Below are 20,781 nucleotides of genomic sequence, written 5' to 3' on the forward strand. Positions count from 1 at the left end.
TAATTTTTTATTTATAGTTATAGCATTCAGGAGATTGCCAATGCATTGTTATAGGGACTTTATAAAGATAGTTAAGTAGTTAATAATACTAAACACGTTATTGAGATATTCTGGTAACTATTTCAAATACCTTACGTATATTTATTTTTAAAATAAGAGATAAAGATCGGTTAGAGATTTAAGTCTTATTTGGGTTCTTCCATTAATGAAGTATCTCCCTTAAGTCACGAGCAACAGGTACTTGGGCTATATATTCAAAGCAAATAAAAATTCTATAATTTTGCTATAATATCTTTGAAATGTCCAGATCATAATAATTGTAATTCCATTATTCATGGTTATGGGAGTTTAGATAGACCTTGTTCTGTAGCAAACCTACAAGACAAAATAAACAATAAACTCTTTTTTTACTCTATTTGTAATACTAAAAACGTATTTTTGATATTTTGTAAACGAGGAATTATTCTATACAAATCATATAAGTAGGTATTCTAGAGTGGGATGATAATTTTACCATTCAGTTAGGCTCAGAGATTCTCAAAATTTACTAGTCTATCCAACACCGTCGTGTCTTATACAAGATTCCAAAAGAAGGCAGGTCAGGTACTTAACACTTGCTAGACCTAGATATTTAATTGTGATAGTTAATTGCCTGTGACGGATTCAAATTACAACAAAAACAAATTCTAAGCTAAATATGCGTCTGTAGTGAGCATGGCGGTAAAGTTGCCTAACAAGATAATTTAATAACTTCTGTATATTTGCTGAACATGCCAGAAACCCAGAAAAAATATGTTTAATAATTTGTGACCTACAAAACATAATACAAACGTTTTGATAGATGAAGGGAGGTATGTAGAAGACGACACTCTTAAACACACAATGTGCAAATCAATATCTATTTACATAATGTTACTATTAACCTATTTATAGATCAAAATTAAATTAGAAACGTTGATTAAATACTAAATATGCATAACAATAAAGACTAGAATACATCTTTAATTTTTACAGTTATTGGCACTAAATTCATGATAATGGCACAACTATGTACTCCGGTTACGTGAACATGATGGTAACCATAAATATTTTTTATTTATATATGTATTATGCATTGCATTTTATAATTACAATTCCAACTCCTTTCAGGTTTATACAAATTAAGTGTTGCTAACTATACTAAAATCCTAAAATATGTTACAAAATTGTAAAAAACACGGTTCAATGTTATTTATATCTAAATATATTTCTAGGAAATACTGAATTTACTGCAGACTTACAGTTAGGTTTAGATCCAATAGTTAAAGCACATTTTCTTAAGTGAAACTGTGCAAAAAACACTTTATTTCTTAATACACATTAATATCACGGTTGACAAAGCTCCTCTTATTAGTGGCTAAAGTACCAACAACCAGACCATTCTCTTGCACAGTTTTCACTTTCAAATTATTAGCTATCGCATGAATATAAGTAAGTAATACATATTTTAATAACCAGGAATAACAATGTACTCGTTGAACAATAATAACGCAACATAAATAAAAAGCTGAATAATACAACAACATTGAGAATAAATCTAAAATTGACGAAATTGATATAATTTCACTTAAAATATGTAAAATGTTACAAGGAATCCACTCAAGCTAATAGCTAGTTGAAGTAAAATCTTACGAATATTCTATAGAAACATTCACTGTAAGATGCGTAGTGCCAATAACTGTACCATCAGTTACTTAAACCTTACTAACTAGGTATTTGATAACAAATAGAACACCATTTTTAAGCACGACAAAACATTCATAGTTAAAAATGTAGAGAGACTTACTGAGAAATGTGCTAATAATTCTAAACTTCTTGAAATTCTTGTCGATCTTTTATATTCAATATAGATTCATTTTTATCAGATCTGACTTTGATTAGATCGAGAATTTTAATATAACATCGGTACGTTTGCCTCGATGTTTGTTTCGATCGTGGAGATCAGAATGGTTGTACACTCTACTAGAACTAGTACAAAGCATTAGGTATTTAAACGGTATCACATTTTAGTCACATTGTGATGTAAAAGATTTTAATATAGTATAGTGACTTTTAACGTTATAAGAACTTTTGAAATGCTTATATTGGTGTAGATAATAACATTTACCTATATGTAATTAACATAATTCCTTGAGATTACAAAGAATTTCTAATAAAATTCGTGTAATTTTATAGCAGAATTGGATATTAAGTATTTATTTATAATTTACGTTGCTGCCGTAGGACTTTTGAAGGGTCTAATCATATTATATATTTTATGTTTGAACTTACGCGTGTTGCTATGGCTTCACCATTACAAATACTTTGCTTCGTTAGACCAACATCCTTCGGCGTAAAAGTTGGGATCGAAAAAGAGACTAGTTAGGAGCGATGAAAATGTATCGCTGTCCACTTGTTGTGGCGTTTGTGCCAAATACGAGTTTCTTTAGTTTGTTGTGTGGTTCGCCGACCTTCGGCATCGACGCTCTGCGTCACACACACATATGCTATAACAGCTCCATCGTCACCAATAAGGTGGACGCGAGGATTAAGTATGGTTGTATTGGCCTTTACGTGCTGAGGAGTGTTATCAATAAAGAATTTATGAAATTCTACTCCTTCAACCATGTTACCTAGTACATCAGGATCAAAAGCAGTCACATTAGGATCACATAATTTGGAATATGTATCGTAGTCGCCATTGTTAATAGCATCTATAAGTACCTCTGTGGCTTTGATTACTTCTGAGCGACGCTGTGACGCATTGCTATCACCTCGGGCTTTGCCGAATGAATCAGCTTTAGTAAGTCCTTCGTCATCATGCTCTTTGGAGATTACAGTGCAAGCACGGTCTACACCCTTCTTATCCTTATCCAGATCATCATCTTCCAAAGTAGTACTGCTGTCAGTCGACTCCTTTACTTGTGAGCCGTCTCCTTTTTTGTTGACCATAGACTTCCCAGAGAAGTTTCGGGTAGCAAGCATAGTAGTTAGAATGGCGCCTTTTAGTTTGCGACGAGCATTGAACTTCTTCAAGCAGTCTACAGTCTCTTGCCTGTGCATCACAGATGCCACGCGTTCGCGGTGGCAAATCCATGGGTGCTTCAAAGCTTCAGATGCAGTAATCCTCTTACTGGGATTAACGGTTAACATTTGGTTTATAAGGCTCTTTGCCTCAGGCGTTACAGTATCCCATTCAGGAGATGGGTAATCATAGGCACCTGCTTTAATTTGTCCATAAAGCCGGTGCTGGTCCTCGTCCCAGAAAGGTGGATAGCCGACCAACAAAATATAAAGAATCACTCCACACGCCCATATATCTACTGGTTTACCATATGGTTCTTTTTTGAGTACTTCAGGTGACAAATATCCAGGAGTTCCCGCGAACCCAAACCATGCCTGCTGGTCACCTTGCACTTCAATAGCTAAGCCGAAGTCGGCTAACTTGACTGCAGCCCCTTTAGCTTTGCTAGCCAATAACAGATTCTCAGGCTTCAGATCCCTATGCACTACCCCGTTATGGTGGCAGTGATGAACGGACTCCAAAATTTGTTGTATACAGTGAGAAGCGTCAGCTTCAGAATAAAACTCACGTGCCACGATGTCTTCAAACAGTTCCCCGCCGGTGACGAGATCGAACACGAGGTAATGAAAATGCTCCTCTTGAATGGAGTCATGTAGTCTTACAATATTAGGATGTTGCAGCTTACGACAAATTCGGGCTTCTCTTTCCAATTTTTGAAAATCTCTGGCTGAGAGCTTCTTAGTGTTGATTATTTTGGCAGCGAATTCATATCCCGTCGACTTCTGGACAGCTCGTCTCACGATAGAGAATGCTCCTTTTCCCAGTTCTTCTTTAAGATCATAGTTATCAGAGAAACGCGTGCTGACACCATCGCGATTCGGATTTGCCATGATTAACACACGATACTCACTGTTCTAGTTTAAATTGAAATAAAACCGTTACTTTGAGCACGAATATTTCAGATTCGGTAACTGCAACAAAAAGAAAAAAAAAATATAATTATTATCATCGGGCAACTAAGTAATTTTTACGCTTATCTTAATATTCTTAATGCCCTCAACATTGGTAAATTTTTCTCTAATATTTTTATTCAAGTTTTTTTTTCGCTCTTATAAACGGAAATATATTTTAGAAAACTCTTAATAATTATAAATATGTACCTATATATTTTACGTAATCAGTTTTACAATATTCTTATTGGAAAAAAAAACATTGTTGCTTTTGTATTAATTAAAATATTATCATGTCATTGCATTTCTGTAAATGCACAACGTCGGAATAAATAAATGTTGATGAGAACGAGAGCAGATCAAAATTATCCGAATGAAAATCTTTGGCAGGCACTATTTTTGTCACCCATTCTAAATCGAAGATCTGCAAGCTCAATATAAAACGCGTAGATACCTAGACAATTGTAATCGTGGTCACAAACATAGACTTCTAATATTAACACTACGGCACCGGGATGACATTTCGTTTGCGCAAAATAATCGATACACCATTGTCTCGACACATTCACCAAAACTCGAGCATCTTTATTATAATCCACTTATGGATGAAATAGTTCCCACGAGCGCCTGCCGATGCATCGTGGCTTGATAAAATTGCGGGGATAAAATTTAAAAATAACACTGTTATAAATAATGTAGTAATGTAGCGATCAAAGCGCGACATAAGATTATATTCTTAGCAATAGTAGTCCGTATGAGTGCTACGGTTCGGTCATGATAATTTTCGATGGTAAAAAATACTACAATCACTCCGCGGCGTCACTCACAAATAACGATACATTCTTGAATTACGATAATATTATTACCTATTTATGTGCCCATTTTATACAATCTCCAACGAGATGAAGATCAGAATCGAAGGGCCTGGCCCTACACTACACTCTCCTGCTCGTTCGGGACACGAGCTTCGGGGTCAAATTCATAGACATTCTGTGTTGCCCGAGTGCTGTGCTAAAAATATTTAATTTCGTCATCACAAAAACGACCTGTTATTTTTTACAGACTTGTTAATCTTACTTTGCGTTCCTAATGAGACATGTATTAAGTGCAATCGAGTGTATTTCTCGCGTATTTCTTGTGTAAAATGTATTTTTCTCCTAACGTATTTGCGGCTGTAAACACAGACGAGTGTTGGTAAATCGATACACTAGCGCAGCGCTAAACGTGTTCCAAGCGACATCTGCCGGCTTGGACGGCTTACCGAAAATTTCGTTCAGAAATAAGCTTATTTTTTATAAACTTAAATAGACATTTAAAATATGATTTTCAAAACGTATTTTTGAGGAAAAACTGTTTTAATACTGTACTATACTAAACACAGTATTTAGTTCTAATTTGTTCTCATATTTATGTCGTTCTACTTCGTGCTATAGGTAATTGAAGATAGGTGGAGTTTGTAATACGTATACTTAGGTACCTAAGTACATGGTATTGTGGCCAAGCAAAGCTGCATACATCATGATTATTTATGATTCATGATATTACAAAAATCTACATGGTTACTGTGACTCATAACTTGTACCTACCTTGGTATTTAGTTTTCGTTTATCAGTCAGTAATTATTCATTTTGGTTTTATACGTTTGCATTAGGTCTTTATAAATATAAATAAATGCCTATTGAGATGTACCTACTGTGCTTTGTTATAGAGTATCTTCTTGTTCTTTGTCATATCCTATTCCACTCTTCACCAGTGCTCTCCACGCTCCTCTGTGTCCGACATGCTCTTGACGGGTTTTTTATCTACCCGCGCAATATTAGGAATTTTATCTGTCATACTATCGGTCTATTGCCTGAATAAAGAAACATTCATTCATTCATTCATTAACAAGTCGCGGGCAACAGCTAGTAAACATATATTCAGATACATTGCTATCATAATAAATCTGAATCTGAATCTAAATACTTGATTAGATTAATCGAAATTATATCGATTCCTGAAAGTTTTATTAAGACCTTTTCGTTATGGTCTTAAAATATTAAAAACGCATTTTTTATACGTCTAATTCTTGAATAAATAATGTAGAATGAAAGAAAGAGTTAAAAGTACTCAACATGTGTAGTGACCAGTTAAAAGAGACCTAAGCGTGGTAGGCGCTTATGTTCCGAACATTGCATTTGTGTTGAATCTTCATCGATAACGACGTAAGCGCCTGCCGCGCTAAGGTCCCTTTTTGCAGAAAACCGTGAGGTTTACGGATATGGGTGACCATATACGTAAAAGATACTCTTAACGCAAAATGATGATAATTTCACGACCTAGCTAATATGTATTTTACAAAAATGTTGACAAAAGGAACATTCCTTAGTACATTTCACATAGGACTAAGTGTGAATTTATCAAAACGTAATAAGAATTTTCACTAATACCTCAGAAATCTAATCTAAAAAAGCGGCCAAGTGCGAGTCGGACTCGCCCATGAAGGGTTCCGTATTTAGGGGATTTATGACGTATTAAAAAAAACTACTTACTAGATCTCATTCAAACCAATTTTCGGTGGAAGTTTGCGTGGTAATGTACCTACATCATATATTTTTTTTTAGTTTTATCATTCTCTTATTTTAGAAGTTACAGGGGGGGGGGACACATTTTACCACTTTGGAAGTGTCTCTCGCGCAAACTATTCTATTAGAAAAAAATGATATTAAAAACCTCAATATCATGTTTGAAGACCTATCCATAGATACCCCACACGTATGGGTTTGATGAAAAAAAAAATTTTGCTAAGTATGGGGAAACCCCAAAATTTATTGTTTTTTTTTTCTATTTTTGTGTGAAAATCTTGATGCGGTTTACAGAATAGATCTACTTACCAAATTTCAACAGTATAGTTTTTAGTTTCGGAAAAAAGTGGCTGTGACATACACGGACAGACAGACAGACAGACATGACGAATCCATAAGGGTTCTGTTTTTTGCCATTTGGCTACGGAACCCTAAAAACCATGGAATAAGGCTACTTAGCAAGACTTCTTACTCCTCTAGATACCTATCTGTAGGTCTACTGTTTACTTGTTTTTCTATTCCCACTCAGAATCACGAGCTCTTTCGATCCTAATAGGAGGAAAAAACCGTCCCACATCTTCCATACAAGTCTATGAAAAATGGTAACGGAAGGGAAAAAAAAAACTTGGAACACTTTCTCAAAGTAGGATTGAAAGAGCTTGTGATTCTGAGTAGGAATAACAATAAAAAATTGAAAGCAACTGTGAAGTGTACTAGTGTAAGAACTTTAAATAAAATGACTCCGCTCACGTATAATAGTTAAAACGGCTATTTGCAGCGCGTTCTCCGCGATCTGCAAATTAGCAGTCTAACGGCTGAACCCCCTCGTCAACGGGCTAACTCCATGCTTAATACACAAAAATCAAAACTGGTTCGCATCTTGCGCAAGTAGAGGGGGAACAAACAAGGGCTTCGGAGCGGGCCCTTCCGAAATTCGCCGGTGCACAATGCACCCTCTGTACCATCCCCACGCGTAGAGTACTCTTATTATTACGCGACTCCTGTTCCTGTCCCCATATTGTTCACATTCAGATTATTTTTATATCGGTATACGCATGACGCGTCGTGAATTCGCAGCTCCGTTTAAAATACCGCCAGCAAACTGAAAGTGAAAATGTATTTTTTTTATTAATTAAGTGACTGGAAATTGTGCAAATTATTCCCTCGGTATCCGATCGGGTTTGTAGCGGCATCTGTCACCTAATATTTGTAGCGAAGGGAAGTATTAAGGTTTCGAACGCTGCGGTCGTCTCAGGTTGCTTTTCTCATGAGTGGACGTGCGTGTAAAATAATAAGTTGAGAATATTACGAGGTGTGTAGGTCGTTCCGCGAGCGTCGCGCGTCGGGTGCCGGCGAACGGACGCTCCGCGTACTGACCGGGCGTATCGATCGGCTCCCTAGCTGCTACCCGTGAGATGCGTTGTGTTCGGGTGTTCAATTTGGCGGGACGCCGGTACCCACTACGAAGTACGGATTAGTTGGTAAGTTCATGAACTTTTGCTTATTGACATAATGTGTTCAATCAACTTGTTACTATCGTGTTTTTGTTCGTACTTGGATGTTGTTTTGCAATATTGAAACGTGTTGCTTGTTTGCGACTTGTCATATGACATTTGTGATCGTTACGGTTTAAATTTTAAATTGCTCCGCCCAATCGCCACTTCTGAATTTGTGGCACTGCAAATGCATGGTGCAAATAACATGTAGATAAATCTTGACAGTATCTTATTCTAATTGTCATACTTGGTGTTGTTAAGTCCTAACCAGCACGCCACATTTCATCTGCAATTCAGCACCGTTTAAAAACGCCATCATATTGTGGTTGTGTAAGTTGTGTTATCTTGTCTCATAATTTCTTCCTATTCAGTTTGTTCATTACTAAATACCTTAAATTGGGGGAAAACGGCTTCCTAATTTGCCGTTCCATTTACTTGGCTCAACTTAAATTTTTGCAAGTTGTTTGCTCTTAATTTGTTTTCGTGGCAATCTTACCGGACAATATCTTTATCGGTCGATCGCTTGCCGTCCGGATTTCGTTTTACAGAAATTCAATTAGCAAATGTCGGTCATCCATCCGCTAGTAGGAAGGCCTAAAACTTTACTATTTGAACGATACGTATAATAATACCTACCCTGCAAAATTTCTTATGATATATTTTTTTATTCAAAGGCCACAGGACTCACACTTACCATAACGTCCATAACTATAGTCCATAGATCAAGGATCTACAATACTGGTCGTCCTGTACACGTTTTAGCAATCAAGTTTGATGACACTTAATTGCTTTATATAGGATGTAGGTAATCTAAGGATAGACATTAATGAAAAAAGTTTTGAGAGCTTGAGCTATTTAGTTCCAGTTTATTGCCACTTTGTTTAGGATAGTGCCTAAACAAATTAAATAGGTAGGACATGTCCTGGGGAAATTAGGCTACTATTTTTATACATCGAAAGTTATTGTATTAGCTAATGGAGCCCGTTTAATCATATTTTTAATTGAACCAGCCTCGTCAATAACTTTTTGCAATTATCTGTAAAATAAAATGACCGAAATAACATTGCCCGATACAATGAGCCTTAAACAACGACACCCCAATTTTGGTGGAGTATGTTTTTTTGTTCTTAGGACCCCCAAGGGAAATATTAAAATTTCGGTGGGTGTGCAGTCTCATACACGACATATCCAAAACCGTGACATACACACAAACAGACCTATTAATGACTAAGTTTGTAAACCTTATTAGATTTAAATTAGACTCATATAGGATATCATTCGCTTCCTCCGGGCATAAAACCTTTTGATGGATTCTTTTTTTGTTCTACAATCATATCCTATTATATTAATTGGTATGTCATTAACAAAACGTTTCTCTTTCCGTTTCGTATTCGCAAGTCGTTTAATTATCCGTGAGAGAATAGCTTCAAAAGTTTCAATACCATGTTCTGCTGCAGAACATGCAGTCTCGTTCGCTTAGTTAGTAGTAGTTAGAACTTAGACTATCCTTCCCAATAACAGTGGGTCGTTACTCGTTACCCTCGGTCTCGCTCCCCGTCTGAACCGAGGAGTCACATGTTGACCATTGTGGGTCTGTCAAACGACTGATGGCATCGTGACTCTGTCTCAAATGAAAAGACGAGATCTGCGTTGGCAAATTCGTTGAAACTAAAAATCCAGACTTGTCTGTATAAACGTGCTTTAGCTTATTATTACATAGGTACCTACAATGGGTATGGAATGTATGGATATTGTATATGTTTGTGCAATAGGTTAGTAAATTGTTTGCATATTATAACATGAAACTGATCTTAATTTTTAAAAGTTATGCTTTATTGAATTGCCGCGATACAATTAAATAAAAAAGTTATTGTCTTTGGAAGCCAACAAAGCAGTGTACCCAATAAAATAAGTAGGGTAACTACTTATTTTTTGCCCATTGTCTATGGCGTAACCGTGACGTGTTTAACCACGTTACGTTGCGTGGTTCACAAGAAGCACAGATGTTGCTAATGAGCTATTTTAAATTGAGTGACAGACCCTCTGTAACCGATTCAAGGCATGTTTTATAGGACTATTAAAATAAACTTGCCTTAATATCGTAACGATTAGCCTGGCACACAAATTCTAGTACCTACAGGTGTTTTAGATAGCTTTGGCCAGCGTTGCTAATATTTTACGTAGCCACGGTCTCACGAAGTTTTATGTCTACTTTATCACGGGTCAAACAAAAGTAACTGATAGAGAACCTGACCAGACCAGGGGGGCCTAGCCATTATGACATTCGTACAATTCGTACATCGACAAACGCCGATCGAAAATAAAAATGTATCGGTATGAGCGTAGGACGGATGCAACGAAGTCACGTTAATTTAAAATTATGTATGTACACTATGTACTGTACATGACTGTACATTGAATAAATGAAATGAAATTAATTTCAGCCCCCCCCCCCCCAACAATTTAATTTTTGCTGGACATATATGGGGGTCAGATTGGTTGCTCTTAAGGTTTGCTAATAATAGATAGGATAATATCTAATCCACTCCTCCTGTATGTATACTTACAATTTCTTAAAACTACGTTTTACTTGTATGTCTAATACAAAAGCAACGTAACATAAAAGGCTTTTGTTGTTTCTGAACGTAATCGTTTTGGGTAATAATATCAATCTATAACCGAAGAGGGGAAGGTGGGGCGCAGTGGTCGTTAATCGTGGACGTGATATGATAACTAATTACTAAATCGAGGGTTACAATCATTTATTACGAAAGTTGGTTCTTACTACGTAACGATTCAGAGAGAGACAGATGCACGCACTAAGTATGCCCTACTGTTAATCATAAAAGAAAAAAAGTGACCGAGGCCTCGAGTGACAATAAGGGTTGAAACTTGTTCTTTTGACCAATTTTGACTTTAATCTCTATTTTAACATAAACGTTAATATCAATATTGGTGGACCTATGTTAGAGTGAGGTTGTCTTGTAGATTTACCGTGAAGATTGAATTGCATGCCTATGTTGGCATGCTTAAATACAAAAGTTAATTTTTTTATTTGCTATATTGTACAGCTAGTTGTAATTTATATTAATTACAGCGCCCGTATTTATGATTTAATAACATGACATGACTGAAAAAAAATATTCTTGCAGTCTTGTTCAGTTTATTCTGAACCGCTTAGCAAGTTCTACTGCTGTCTTCACCCTCAGCATAGACTGGTTTACAAGAGAAGATTACTATAGTTCGTTCTTTTAGCATTAGAAATAAGGTAATCTTGATCTGTCTTTTAATTGAAAAACACATTTTAAAAATAAGTTACGGCGAATATGTAACAATTATGAATCTAATACAATAATTTATATTCTTCTGCTTTCATAAGTAATAGTTTTTGATTTTTAAAAAGCGTTTTTCAATTAGAAGACATGTCAAAATCGCTTACCTTCTTGCAAGTTCTTTCTAATGCTAAAAAAAACGAACTATAGACAGAATCAACCTGCATTTAGATAGGTACAGTTACCCATATACGATGCATATACTTTATAATATAATATATATCAGTGCCAGGCTGTCAGCGTAACATATATAGTTGATTAAGTTTAAATTGGCTGAAATATAGTTAAAGCTATTCTCGAACAACTGGCGAAAACACAGATCGCGTAACGTTAGGCTTATCTCCAACGCAAGCTATTAGTTCGAAGTCATGTGGAGATTGGGCTTTAAGCTCGTAACATTAGGCCGAGTCATAGAGTAAAAAATACATAGAGTGCTCACTCCATACATCAGTTCAGACTATTAATTTCAGTGTCTACATCTAGCATCGAGTAGCTGAACTATCAGTACTGCTACTTGACAATAGATGTAGCATCGACCGGAAAGTGTTATCTCAACAGCATAAGACTTTCTGGTCGGTGGCGACATCTATTGTCAAGTAGCAGTACTGATAGTTCCGCTACTCGATGCTAGATGCTAATAGTCTTTTTGGTACTAAAACTGATGTATGGAGTGAGCACTCTATGTATTTTTTTCTCTATGGCCGAGTAAAGCCTACATGGAGGCGGAAATATTTTTTCTATTGGTTGGTTGGCCTTTCGCCAGAGTATTAGGTTTTTTTTATTGAGTAGTCCAACTTCATATAAGGCACGTGTGAAGCCAAGCGCAAGAAAACAAGTCACGATACAAGCTACATGAGCAACGGTCTGGAATAGTAAAGGGGTGTAGTTGTCACGTCCGACACTTGAACGTCGGGCCAAAAGGATTTCTGAACGTCCGGAGATAGGTTACTCTAATTATCCCTATACTGTGCTTTTACTGCGGGTAGTTTCCATCATTTATGCGTGAAAAACTAAGTCGTAAAACATTAGGAAAGCAAAAAGAACATTGGAGTTCGTACATTTCTTTTTTTTCATTGTGATAGACGTTACACCTGTATATACAATTTATAGATTAAGTATCTAGTTCAAGCAGTGCTAGTTTCCTGCCGCTGTTTAGGTATTATTAATGAGAATGAAACTGAAATGCATATTTTTGACGAGAATATATTATGAACTAACGCCTTACATCAGACTGGTATGCAAGTTACACTAGCAAATCTGGAAATAATCCATGGGGCTAAAATAACTTTTAGGTTAATGTTTTAAAGGCCATCAATTTGTGCCAAAATGTTAGTACCTATAAAATTTTCTACGACGACAGTTGAAGACGTCATGTTTTCCCTAAAAACGGGTTTTACGGTGACATAATTATAAAATAAATAAATAAATAATATGTACATTAGGAGCGGTATTTTGATATTTAAATATGGATAGTATGGTAGGTAAGGTTTTAATATGGATATGATACGACACCCTCATATTCGTTGCCTAGTCAAGGTCGTATCATAACAATATAACAAACTGTAAAATTTGAATATAGCTCGAGGTAGAATTTCTCACCTTGACATCTCCTGCGCTCCCTATCTAGCGCAGTGGATTAGCAAGTCCTTGATAAGGCCTTCAGTTTACCTTGTGGCAGGCCTTCTATTCCGCATCAGTTTAAATTTGCATTTATTATGCAGATATTTGTAGAGCCCGTTGGGTAGTCAATATCTACGGTTTAAATAAGATACTACATATAACGTTAGCTAGTTCTAATTATTATGAATAGAATGGAAGTTTTTTGGTAGGTAGGTACCTCACATTTATTTGGCAGATTGAGGGGGCAAAGTCGCTTGGAGTTGGCTTTGATTTAAATAACTGAAGTTTTCCGCTCAAACATAAAGTATACCGACTGACGGCATACTCGTAAGAGTCGTAAGTAATTTGCTATAGGTAACCGTTTCTTTGCAGACATCTATAAAAATTAAAAATGCACGATGAGTTGTTATTTCTGAAGTTTAGACAGACCTATGTGTATTTTTGTGTGTTGTTGCTTTGCGTGGCGTTGACGCTAGCAACGCGAAACTACTCAGGCGAAATTGATGAACGAGGTGTCAATCGATTTGTCTTCATGGAGGCGTATTCTGATTGTAATAACATTTTATGTATTTGTTATGGATATGAAGTGTTCTTTAACCAGAAACGTCACTTTTGATTTGACACTGCATGACTGATCATAAACATAAAAAACATATCAGATGAAAATCAAAACCTGTTAATTACAATCAGAATACGCCATATAGTCTGAGTGACATAGACTACATTTTATAGGTCCCCAAAATGAATTCTACTAGGTACTGTGTAAAAAAGGAATTAAATTGCTTTTTAAATTACCTGTGGCCTGTGGCTGACCTAAAAAAGTATGTTTAATATCGCAACGTTTACAGAGGTACTCGTACATACAATATGTCATATCATGTTAACAATATTGCGATCGATCATTTGCCTAAAAGCCGTTCAATGCACATATCAGCTTACCAATGCGATTAACTCTACAACCGAATGTTCTGGAATAGGATATAATCAATATTGCATGTGAGTGGCCATCGGTATAAAATAGAAATGAGAATTTAACACTTAAGTAATTAATGAATTACGTACTTACCCAAATACGTAATTTACAGTGCAGAAGTTTACTTTATTTCCACAAAACAAATTTTTAGATTTTTACCATGAATTAGGTAGATTTTAGGTACTCTTGTAACGCCATAATTTTTATGTCTATTGTAACAATAAAGTACAATGTATGTACAATGGCGTAGGAACCGCAACATTTGTGCTGATCATAGGCCTTATTATTATTTATGCAGAAGGGTTGTTCCACTATTAAATAAATATTAAATATTAATATGATCTTTGAATACGATTTAGGTTATCAAATGATATTCTCATTGCTTACCCGCAGTCAAACTGTTGATTCATGTAAAATGTGGATAAAATGCAACTTTCTCATAAGTAATTGAAGGATAAAGAGGGCCTTTACGAGCTGGTGTGGTTAGGAAAAATCCCACTTGGTTTTACATTACTGTCGTGTCCACGTACGTTTTCAAGTAGGTACTTGTACGCTTGACGCGGGTATCGCTGGCACCAAATCTTCTGTGCGCAAGTACGCTTTCTTTCTAATTCGATTTCCACTCTGAAGGAAAAAGGGACTGATTTCTGGGCAAAAACTATGCAAATAAGTACCTATATGCAGGGTTGCTGTTGCTGACTATACCTAATTGCCGGAATATCGTTCCAAAATGAGTACAAACCTCCCAGTGTTACATATTTGTTGGTGCCTGATCAAATTTAGTGATTAATTATTTAAAACCGTTAGATATTTTTGCCATTCATCAAGACTGTCTTATCAAAATAAGTATCACCAGCCTACATACTTCCCACTCCGTCTGCGCTTAGGCATCCTCTCATTGTACAAGAAGGTTATAAGTTTGTTTTAAGAGCAAATAAATTCATACCTCGATATCTTCGATATTTATCGGAGCCGAAGCGACGACACGAATCAAACACACGACTCACATTGAGTAAAAGTATGTTGTACCTACCTCTAATCACGACATCTTTTTATCCTATTGTTCATTGGAAACTATTTACAGCGTACAGTACGCCACATAACTAATTACAACTATTGTAGACCTTAACTAAAATGCCTTAAAGTCTACTGCACATAATTGTCCGCGCTGTGTGGTGCACCGTACCTATTAAAAGTGTTTAACTAGAAGGCCGAGCACTCGGAGCTCCAGATACAGGCTCCGAGGCTCGGAATAGAAGATACTTTAATCAATATGTTTTCTTTGCTCAGCAAGCTTCGAGAACATTGATTAAAAGAAGAGTTTATTACGTCGAGTGTTTGCTTAAATTGTACCTGGGTTAAATAAATAAAAAGTCGAATGAATCCGATTTTTCACCCAACCCGCAATTGCTTACAGACGAAATGGTTTTTAGAATTACGTTGCCTAATAGGGTGATAGAGACCGGTACTAAGAGTAAATATAAGCTTTAATACCTACCATTTATTGATCCGTTTATCTTTTTGTACCGTTTTACCGTTTAGCTTTAAAAGCATAAATATTTTATTTATTTGATAGTAGGCATTTGCTGGTTGATACTTATTATGAAAATGCTATCATAAAATTCATAAACTACGAAACCAGATATGTTCGAGCCCGAATTGCACTTGAAACGAAAGTAAACCAACTTATAACGTTACTATATTTATGATAACTGAAAAGAATGTGCAAAAAACTCCATGAAACAGAATGTTATTAAGAGGCAAAAAATTCTTACGTCATGCTTTGAATAATAAGTACCTATACAGCATACAGCCACATGTTCGGAGACTTCGGAGAGTTTTGAATATTTAACATCGGTACCTACTTTGCCAGGGTAACATGCGTCTAAGACAATTTTATTTGCGGTTTTCAAATCCCATTTGATGTACGGGACATTAGCTTAATGTACGTATATTCGAAGTCGATTTGATATACGAGAGATTTCAAATCGAATCGCAAGTAATACATATTTGAATATTATTCGAGTGGTGTACCATAGTACATACCTACAAAGGACCTTTGCTTATTATACTCGTAGGGTATACTGGGGCTATTACGTTAGGTTTTTCGGCGAGTTGAGAATAATGCTAGTGATTGGACTCCATAGTTACAGATTATAATTTTTTCCTTAGACTGTAAGTGTACGGCATCCCGTTACTGTTTAATTTAATTGGATTTATTGAAAGTACTGTTCAAATAATAACTACGTATTTAGTAATTATAGACGGGGTCATTCCATAAAACAGTTAATATGAAGAAGAAGAAGAAGAAAAGCATTTATTAGCACAATAACATAACCTTAAAAACTAACAAAGAGAACACAAAATGAGAGGTTGCGCTAAATGGTCCTCACTCAGCTAGGTGTCACGGTATGAGCCACATGGCACACTCCGCGACGCTGATTTACAGTAAGGCCCAGTGGATGGACTACGTATATATATGATTAAGTTGTATAGTAAGCTGCATGCTGAGATGACTGAACCCTCATGTATAGAAACTCGTTTGCAGGGTGGGGGAGTGGGGGGTCAGTTATCTCTGCAGCTTACTGTACATAATTATCTATCACATGGGACAAAAATCACTAAAAACAGTTGGCTGAAATTTATCACAGCACACATACCGCTACTGCAAGATCAGATACTTATACATAGCCTCTACCTACTTTACTACCTACTCTACTACTTACGACAAAGTATTAAATTACCTAATTTAGGATATTTTCTTAAAATTAAAATAATTTATTATCGGAGTCAAAGTAATACATGAAACAATGAAACCGTTACTTTCACTTCTACGTTGTTATTTTTCCATCGATCTTCAGCTGTCGCCTGTTCTAGGAGCAAGGATACTGATCTGAAAAGCTTTCCTTACGACCGAGCTTTGAAAGTTTCGGGATTTTTTCATCTAGTGTTCAACATATTCGCGCTTTCTCGCTGCTGAATTTTTTTCGACAGACTTTCGTTGTTACATTGATGTGTTTCCGATTTGCTCTTTATTTTGTTATGTCGTTTGAAATGTAGGTATGCAGCCACGCCACGTGTCTCGTTATCGCTATACATTTAAGCGATCGACGTGCTAGGACCGGTATTACTGTGATTTCGAGATCCAAGTACATATACCTAATAACTGTTCTTGAAGAGTATTTAAGGCCTATCACAACAAACCTTCTGCAATTGCAATGAAGTTTTATAGTTCCCTGCTATCAGACCGTCAATTGTGGTTGGTACACTTGGTGGAAACGGGTGTTCTGTTCACTTGAGCGTTTGAATTGAATCCTATGCGCTCGATAAGGCATTGGCTGGAATATCTGTTCTGTCCATCCTTAGGCGAGCACTAGCCTAACGCGAACCAATTTAAATCTGATTCCGATTAAACAGACTTGTTACTGATCACGTATCACAGAATACTGGTTTACTACTCAAAGGATGCGCTGCGTTCAGTGAACGATTGAAATACAGGGGCAACTGAATAGCACACTTACGTGGGGTCGGGTGTGTTGACGTCACTCGTCCGTGTTATCGTAATTTTCAGGCCCTCTGTTTTGTTGTTTTCATGACGTACTGTCCCAGGACATCTGGATAACCATCATAAACCTGAACTCCTGTTGGTAGATATGGAACTCGAGCTCACACTTATATTGGTTTGAAACGATTGATAAGCGTTCAGAACATTCCGTTTGTTTTTGCGAAGCTGTTTTTATTAGCCGTTTTATAACACTAAGTTAGCGTTTATCGCCGGCAGTATGTGAATTATTACTGTTGTGTTGTATGCATTTGCATATATTCGTTTCGTTACCTAGTTATTATAAATACCGCATGTAGAATTATATTCCTGGACAACACTTAAATTACTTCTTGAACATTTTGTTATTTGTAAATTACAGTAAATCTGCTTACATTCGTAGTAGTATTTGGTAAATTTATACAGTATACACATATAGTCACCATCAATATTAGGGGATGAAACAACGCTCCAAAGGTGTCTGCCATCCTGGAATTATTTTCCGATATAGATATATCTCTACAGCTTGCGTTCTAAATAGGGATGTACCGACTAGTCGCCGACTAGTCGGGAAAGCCGACTATCCGGCCACATTTGTAGTCGGCGATTAGTCGGCGACTAGTCGGCAAAAAAGGCCGATTAGTCGGCCTATTATTAATTACAGAAAACAGAACATAAATAAAATAAAAAGCCAAGATTAATCAAATGTTACACGCCCATTTTACTCAAATACGTATTGAGGGTATAAAATGAGCTTGTGTTCATATTATATTCATATGTATAGGATGTATTGTCGTAGGCTACTACGACACAGTAGGCTACTACAGAACATCTTTCAGTTGATATTGAAAGCGCGACGACGCAAGGAGCAAAAAATGTTTTTCTAATGCACGCGAACTTGGATAAAGCTACTACTACTACTGTTGCCATACGAACGTAATCTTTATCGGGAAGTAACGATTATGAACTTGGCCGACTAGCCGACTAATCGGCCATCCAAGCGCCGATTAGTCGGCTAGTCGGCTAGTCGGCCAAAACTATAGTCGGTACATCACTAGTTCTAAACTATCTGTCACAGTCTTAAATTGTTCTGGACACCTACCTACTTATATATAAGCTAAGCTATTACAAAATGTAGATAATATTGACGCGTAGTCTGACTTTGATCCGTTACTGTTGATGGTGACTGTGCAAGATACAATTTCACAATAATCTAAATGTAACGTTGTAGGTAAATAGCTATTAGTGAATATTAGGTAGGTACAAGCGAAATTAAGATGCCAGCATATGTAAAAATGTACTCGCTCTAATTTCTTTGTGATACAATTTCTAGTAACGAAAACTAGCGCCTGATATGTTATGTTCATGCAAATTTCAGAATACATTATGAAAAATAGCTATGCTAAGTACATGGAACACTACTTACTTCTTGCTTAATACTTCCACAACTAGGTATCTATAGCTACGTTGACTTTATTATGTTTGTGCATGAACTTGCACTTAAGGTATGCGAAGAATTTCAATCCTACTCACGTAGGTAAGTACCTAAACGATTTTTACCTTACCCTTGGGAATTCCCGTCCCGAGTTTGTGGGGAAAAAATCCTTAATTGGATCAATGAAATTGTAGACCGTTATCGAAATAAAGGCCCTGAAAATGCACAAAGCATTTGCGAATTTTTGCCCCGGTTCGCTTTTGTGAGAAATAGGGTGACATAATGCGGATGTGGCGACTAAGCCAATATAAATGCTAATTCTAGATTAGACGAGAGCCGTGACGCGACAAAGGTAACGAACAACTATCGTATTATAAGCGGTAACTTGAAGTGGCGTATTTATATACCGTTTGTATTAAAAAAAAACCGGCCAAGTGCGAGTCGGACTCGCGCACGGAGGGTTCCGCACCATCAACAAAAAATAGAGCAAAACAAGCAAAAAAACGGTCACCCATCCAAGTACTGACCCCGCCCGACGTTGCTTAACTTCGGTCAAAAATCACGTTTGTTGTATGGTAGCCCCAATTAAATCTTTATTTTATTCTGTTTTTAGTATTTGTTGTTATAGCGGCAACAGAAATACATCATCTGTGAAAATTTCAACTGTCTAGCTATCACGGTTCGTGAGATACAGCCTGGTGACAGACGGACGGACGGACGGACGGACGGACAGCGGAGTCTTAGTAATAGGGTCCCGTTTTTACCCTTTGGGTACGGAACCCTAAAAACTGCGATTCCGAGCTTCGGTACCGACAGTCTCTTCCTCTAAAGTTATTGTTTTTTTTTATCACTTTGTCTTTGCATATGCCATGCATAGGTAGTTAGCTTGGGCCGACTCTAGTATTTACGTAATTATGTTGACAACCGGTAAAACAAAAAAATAATAATTGTGGGATATTTTTTTGCTACATCCCGATGTGGTCATTGTATATCTTTTAAAACAAAAATGGGCCTTCTATCAAAACAGTTTTTTTAATGAAATGAATATTCCTTAGTTTTTGTAAATAAATATCAACTCATACTTCTATTTCCCCTTATGTAAAGCCGGGTTCACATTTGTCTGTACTCTGTCGTGTTGTGTTGTGATGCATGGTATAATAATATACTCCGCCTGGTACTCTCTTCCGAGATTCGCGAATGACCTAACTGTCACTTGCCTACGTCATCATGCTGTTTACAGGTTCTCAAACTTTAAAATGTGGGAGAATTTTAACCAACGGTGAAAATTATTTTAACGGCATTAATTTTAAGTTATTCATGTAGAAACATAGTAAAATAAAACAAATCTATACTGCACTTTTCACTCCTACTCTTACAGTTCCGAATAGAGCAGCCAACCATTTTCGTAACAAAACATTAATTACCAAGCTTACGACGTGAAAAGTTTGGAAAACACTGCGACTGCTGACACTGAGCGAGAAGGAAATAACAATTAACACGCGTTCGACAAGGATGACGGTCAGGGACAAAATGGCGGATTGTCAAATGTGACAGCGCTATCCTGTGATGCCAGTAGTGTAAACAGGATTACCGAACGTCTGAAATTTCTTCCGTGAATCGGAAGATATTGCTAACGAATAATTAAAAATGACGTGTTATTTTGTAAAATTTAAGATAAAATACATATAAATGAAAATCATAAAATTATAAAGAAATATTTTAACTTATTAACCATAGATATAATGTACCCATGTAACATGTTATGTTGAAATAAAGTGGCAATGTTATTGTGACGTAGGCAAGTGACACTCTGGGAAGAGAAGACCA

The 20,781-nt window shown here is 36.4% G+C and overlaps 1 protein-coding gene across 3 annotated transcripts; it reads right to left on the reverse strand.

Moving 5' to 3' along the window:
- Nucleotides 1-1,108: 1,108 nt before the first annotated feature.
- On the reverse strand, nucleotides 1,109-15,006 carry LOC134650082 (calcium/calmodulin-dependent protein kinase type II alpha chain). Of its 3 annotated transcripts, none has more exons than XM_063504911.1 (2): nucleotides 14,925-15,006; nucleotides 1,109-4,014 (listed from the first exon to the last, which is right to left on the reverse strand). In XM_063504911.1, exon 2 carries the CDS (start codon nucleotides 3,931-3,933, stop codon nucleotides 2,401-2,403), a length of 1,533 nt encoding a protein of 510 aa, XP_063360981.1. In that variant the 5' UTR covers nucleotides 3,934-4,014; nucleotides 14,925-15,006; the 3' UTR covers nucleotides 1,109-2,400. The 3 variants fall into 3 exon arrangements, with proteins under 3 accessions (XP_063360981.1, XP_063360980.1, XP_063360982.1); XM_063504910.1 differs by lacking the exon at nucleotides 14,925-15,006 and adding an exon at nucleotides 4,860-4,995; XM_063504912.1 differs by lacking the exon at nucleotides 14,925-15,006 and adding an exon at nucleotides 4,448-4,807.
- Nucleotides 15,007-20,781: the final 5,775 nt, after the last annotated feature.

The sequence above is a fragment of the Cydia amplana genome, chromosome 8, assembly GCF_948474715.1.
Source record: "Cydia amplana chromosome 8, ilCydAmpl1.1, whole genome shotgun sequence".
Classification (NCBI taxonomy): domain Eukaryota; kingdom Metazoa; phylum Arthropoda; class Insecta; order Lepidoptera; family Tortricidae; genus Cydia; species Cydia amplana.

Bases quoted from the DNA above. Each gene is read 5' to 3' on its own strand.
- LOC134650082 (XM_063504911.1), bottom strand. From the start codon at position 3,933: ATGGCAAATCCGAATCGCGATGGTGTCAGCACGCGTTTCTCTGATAAC.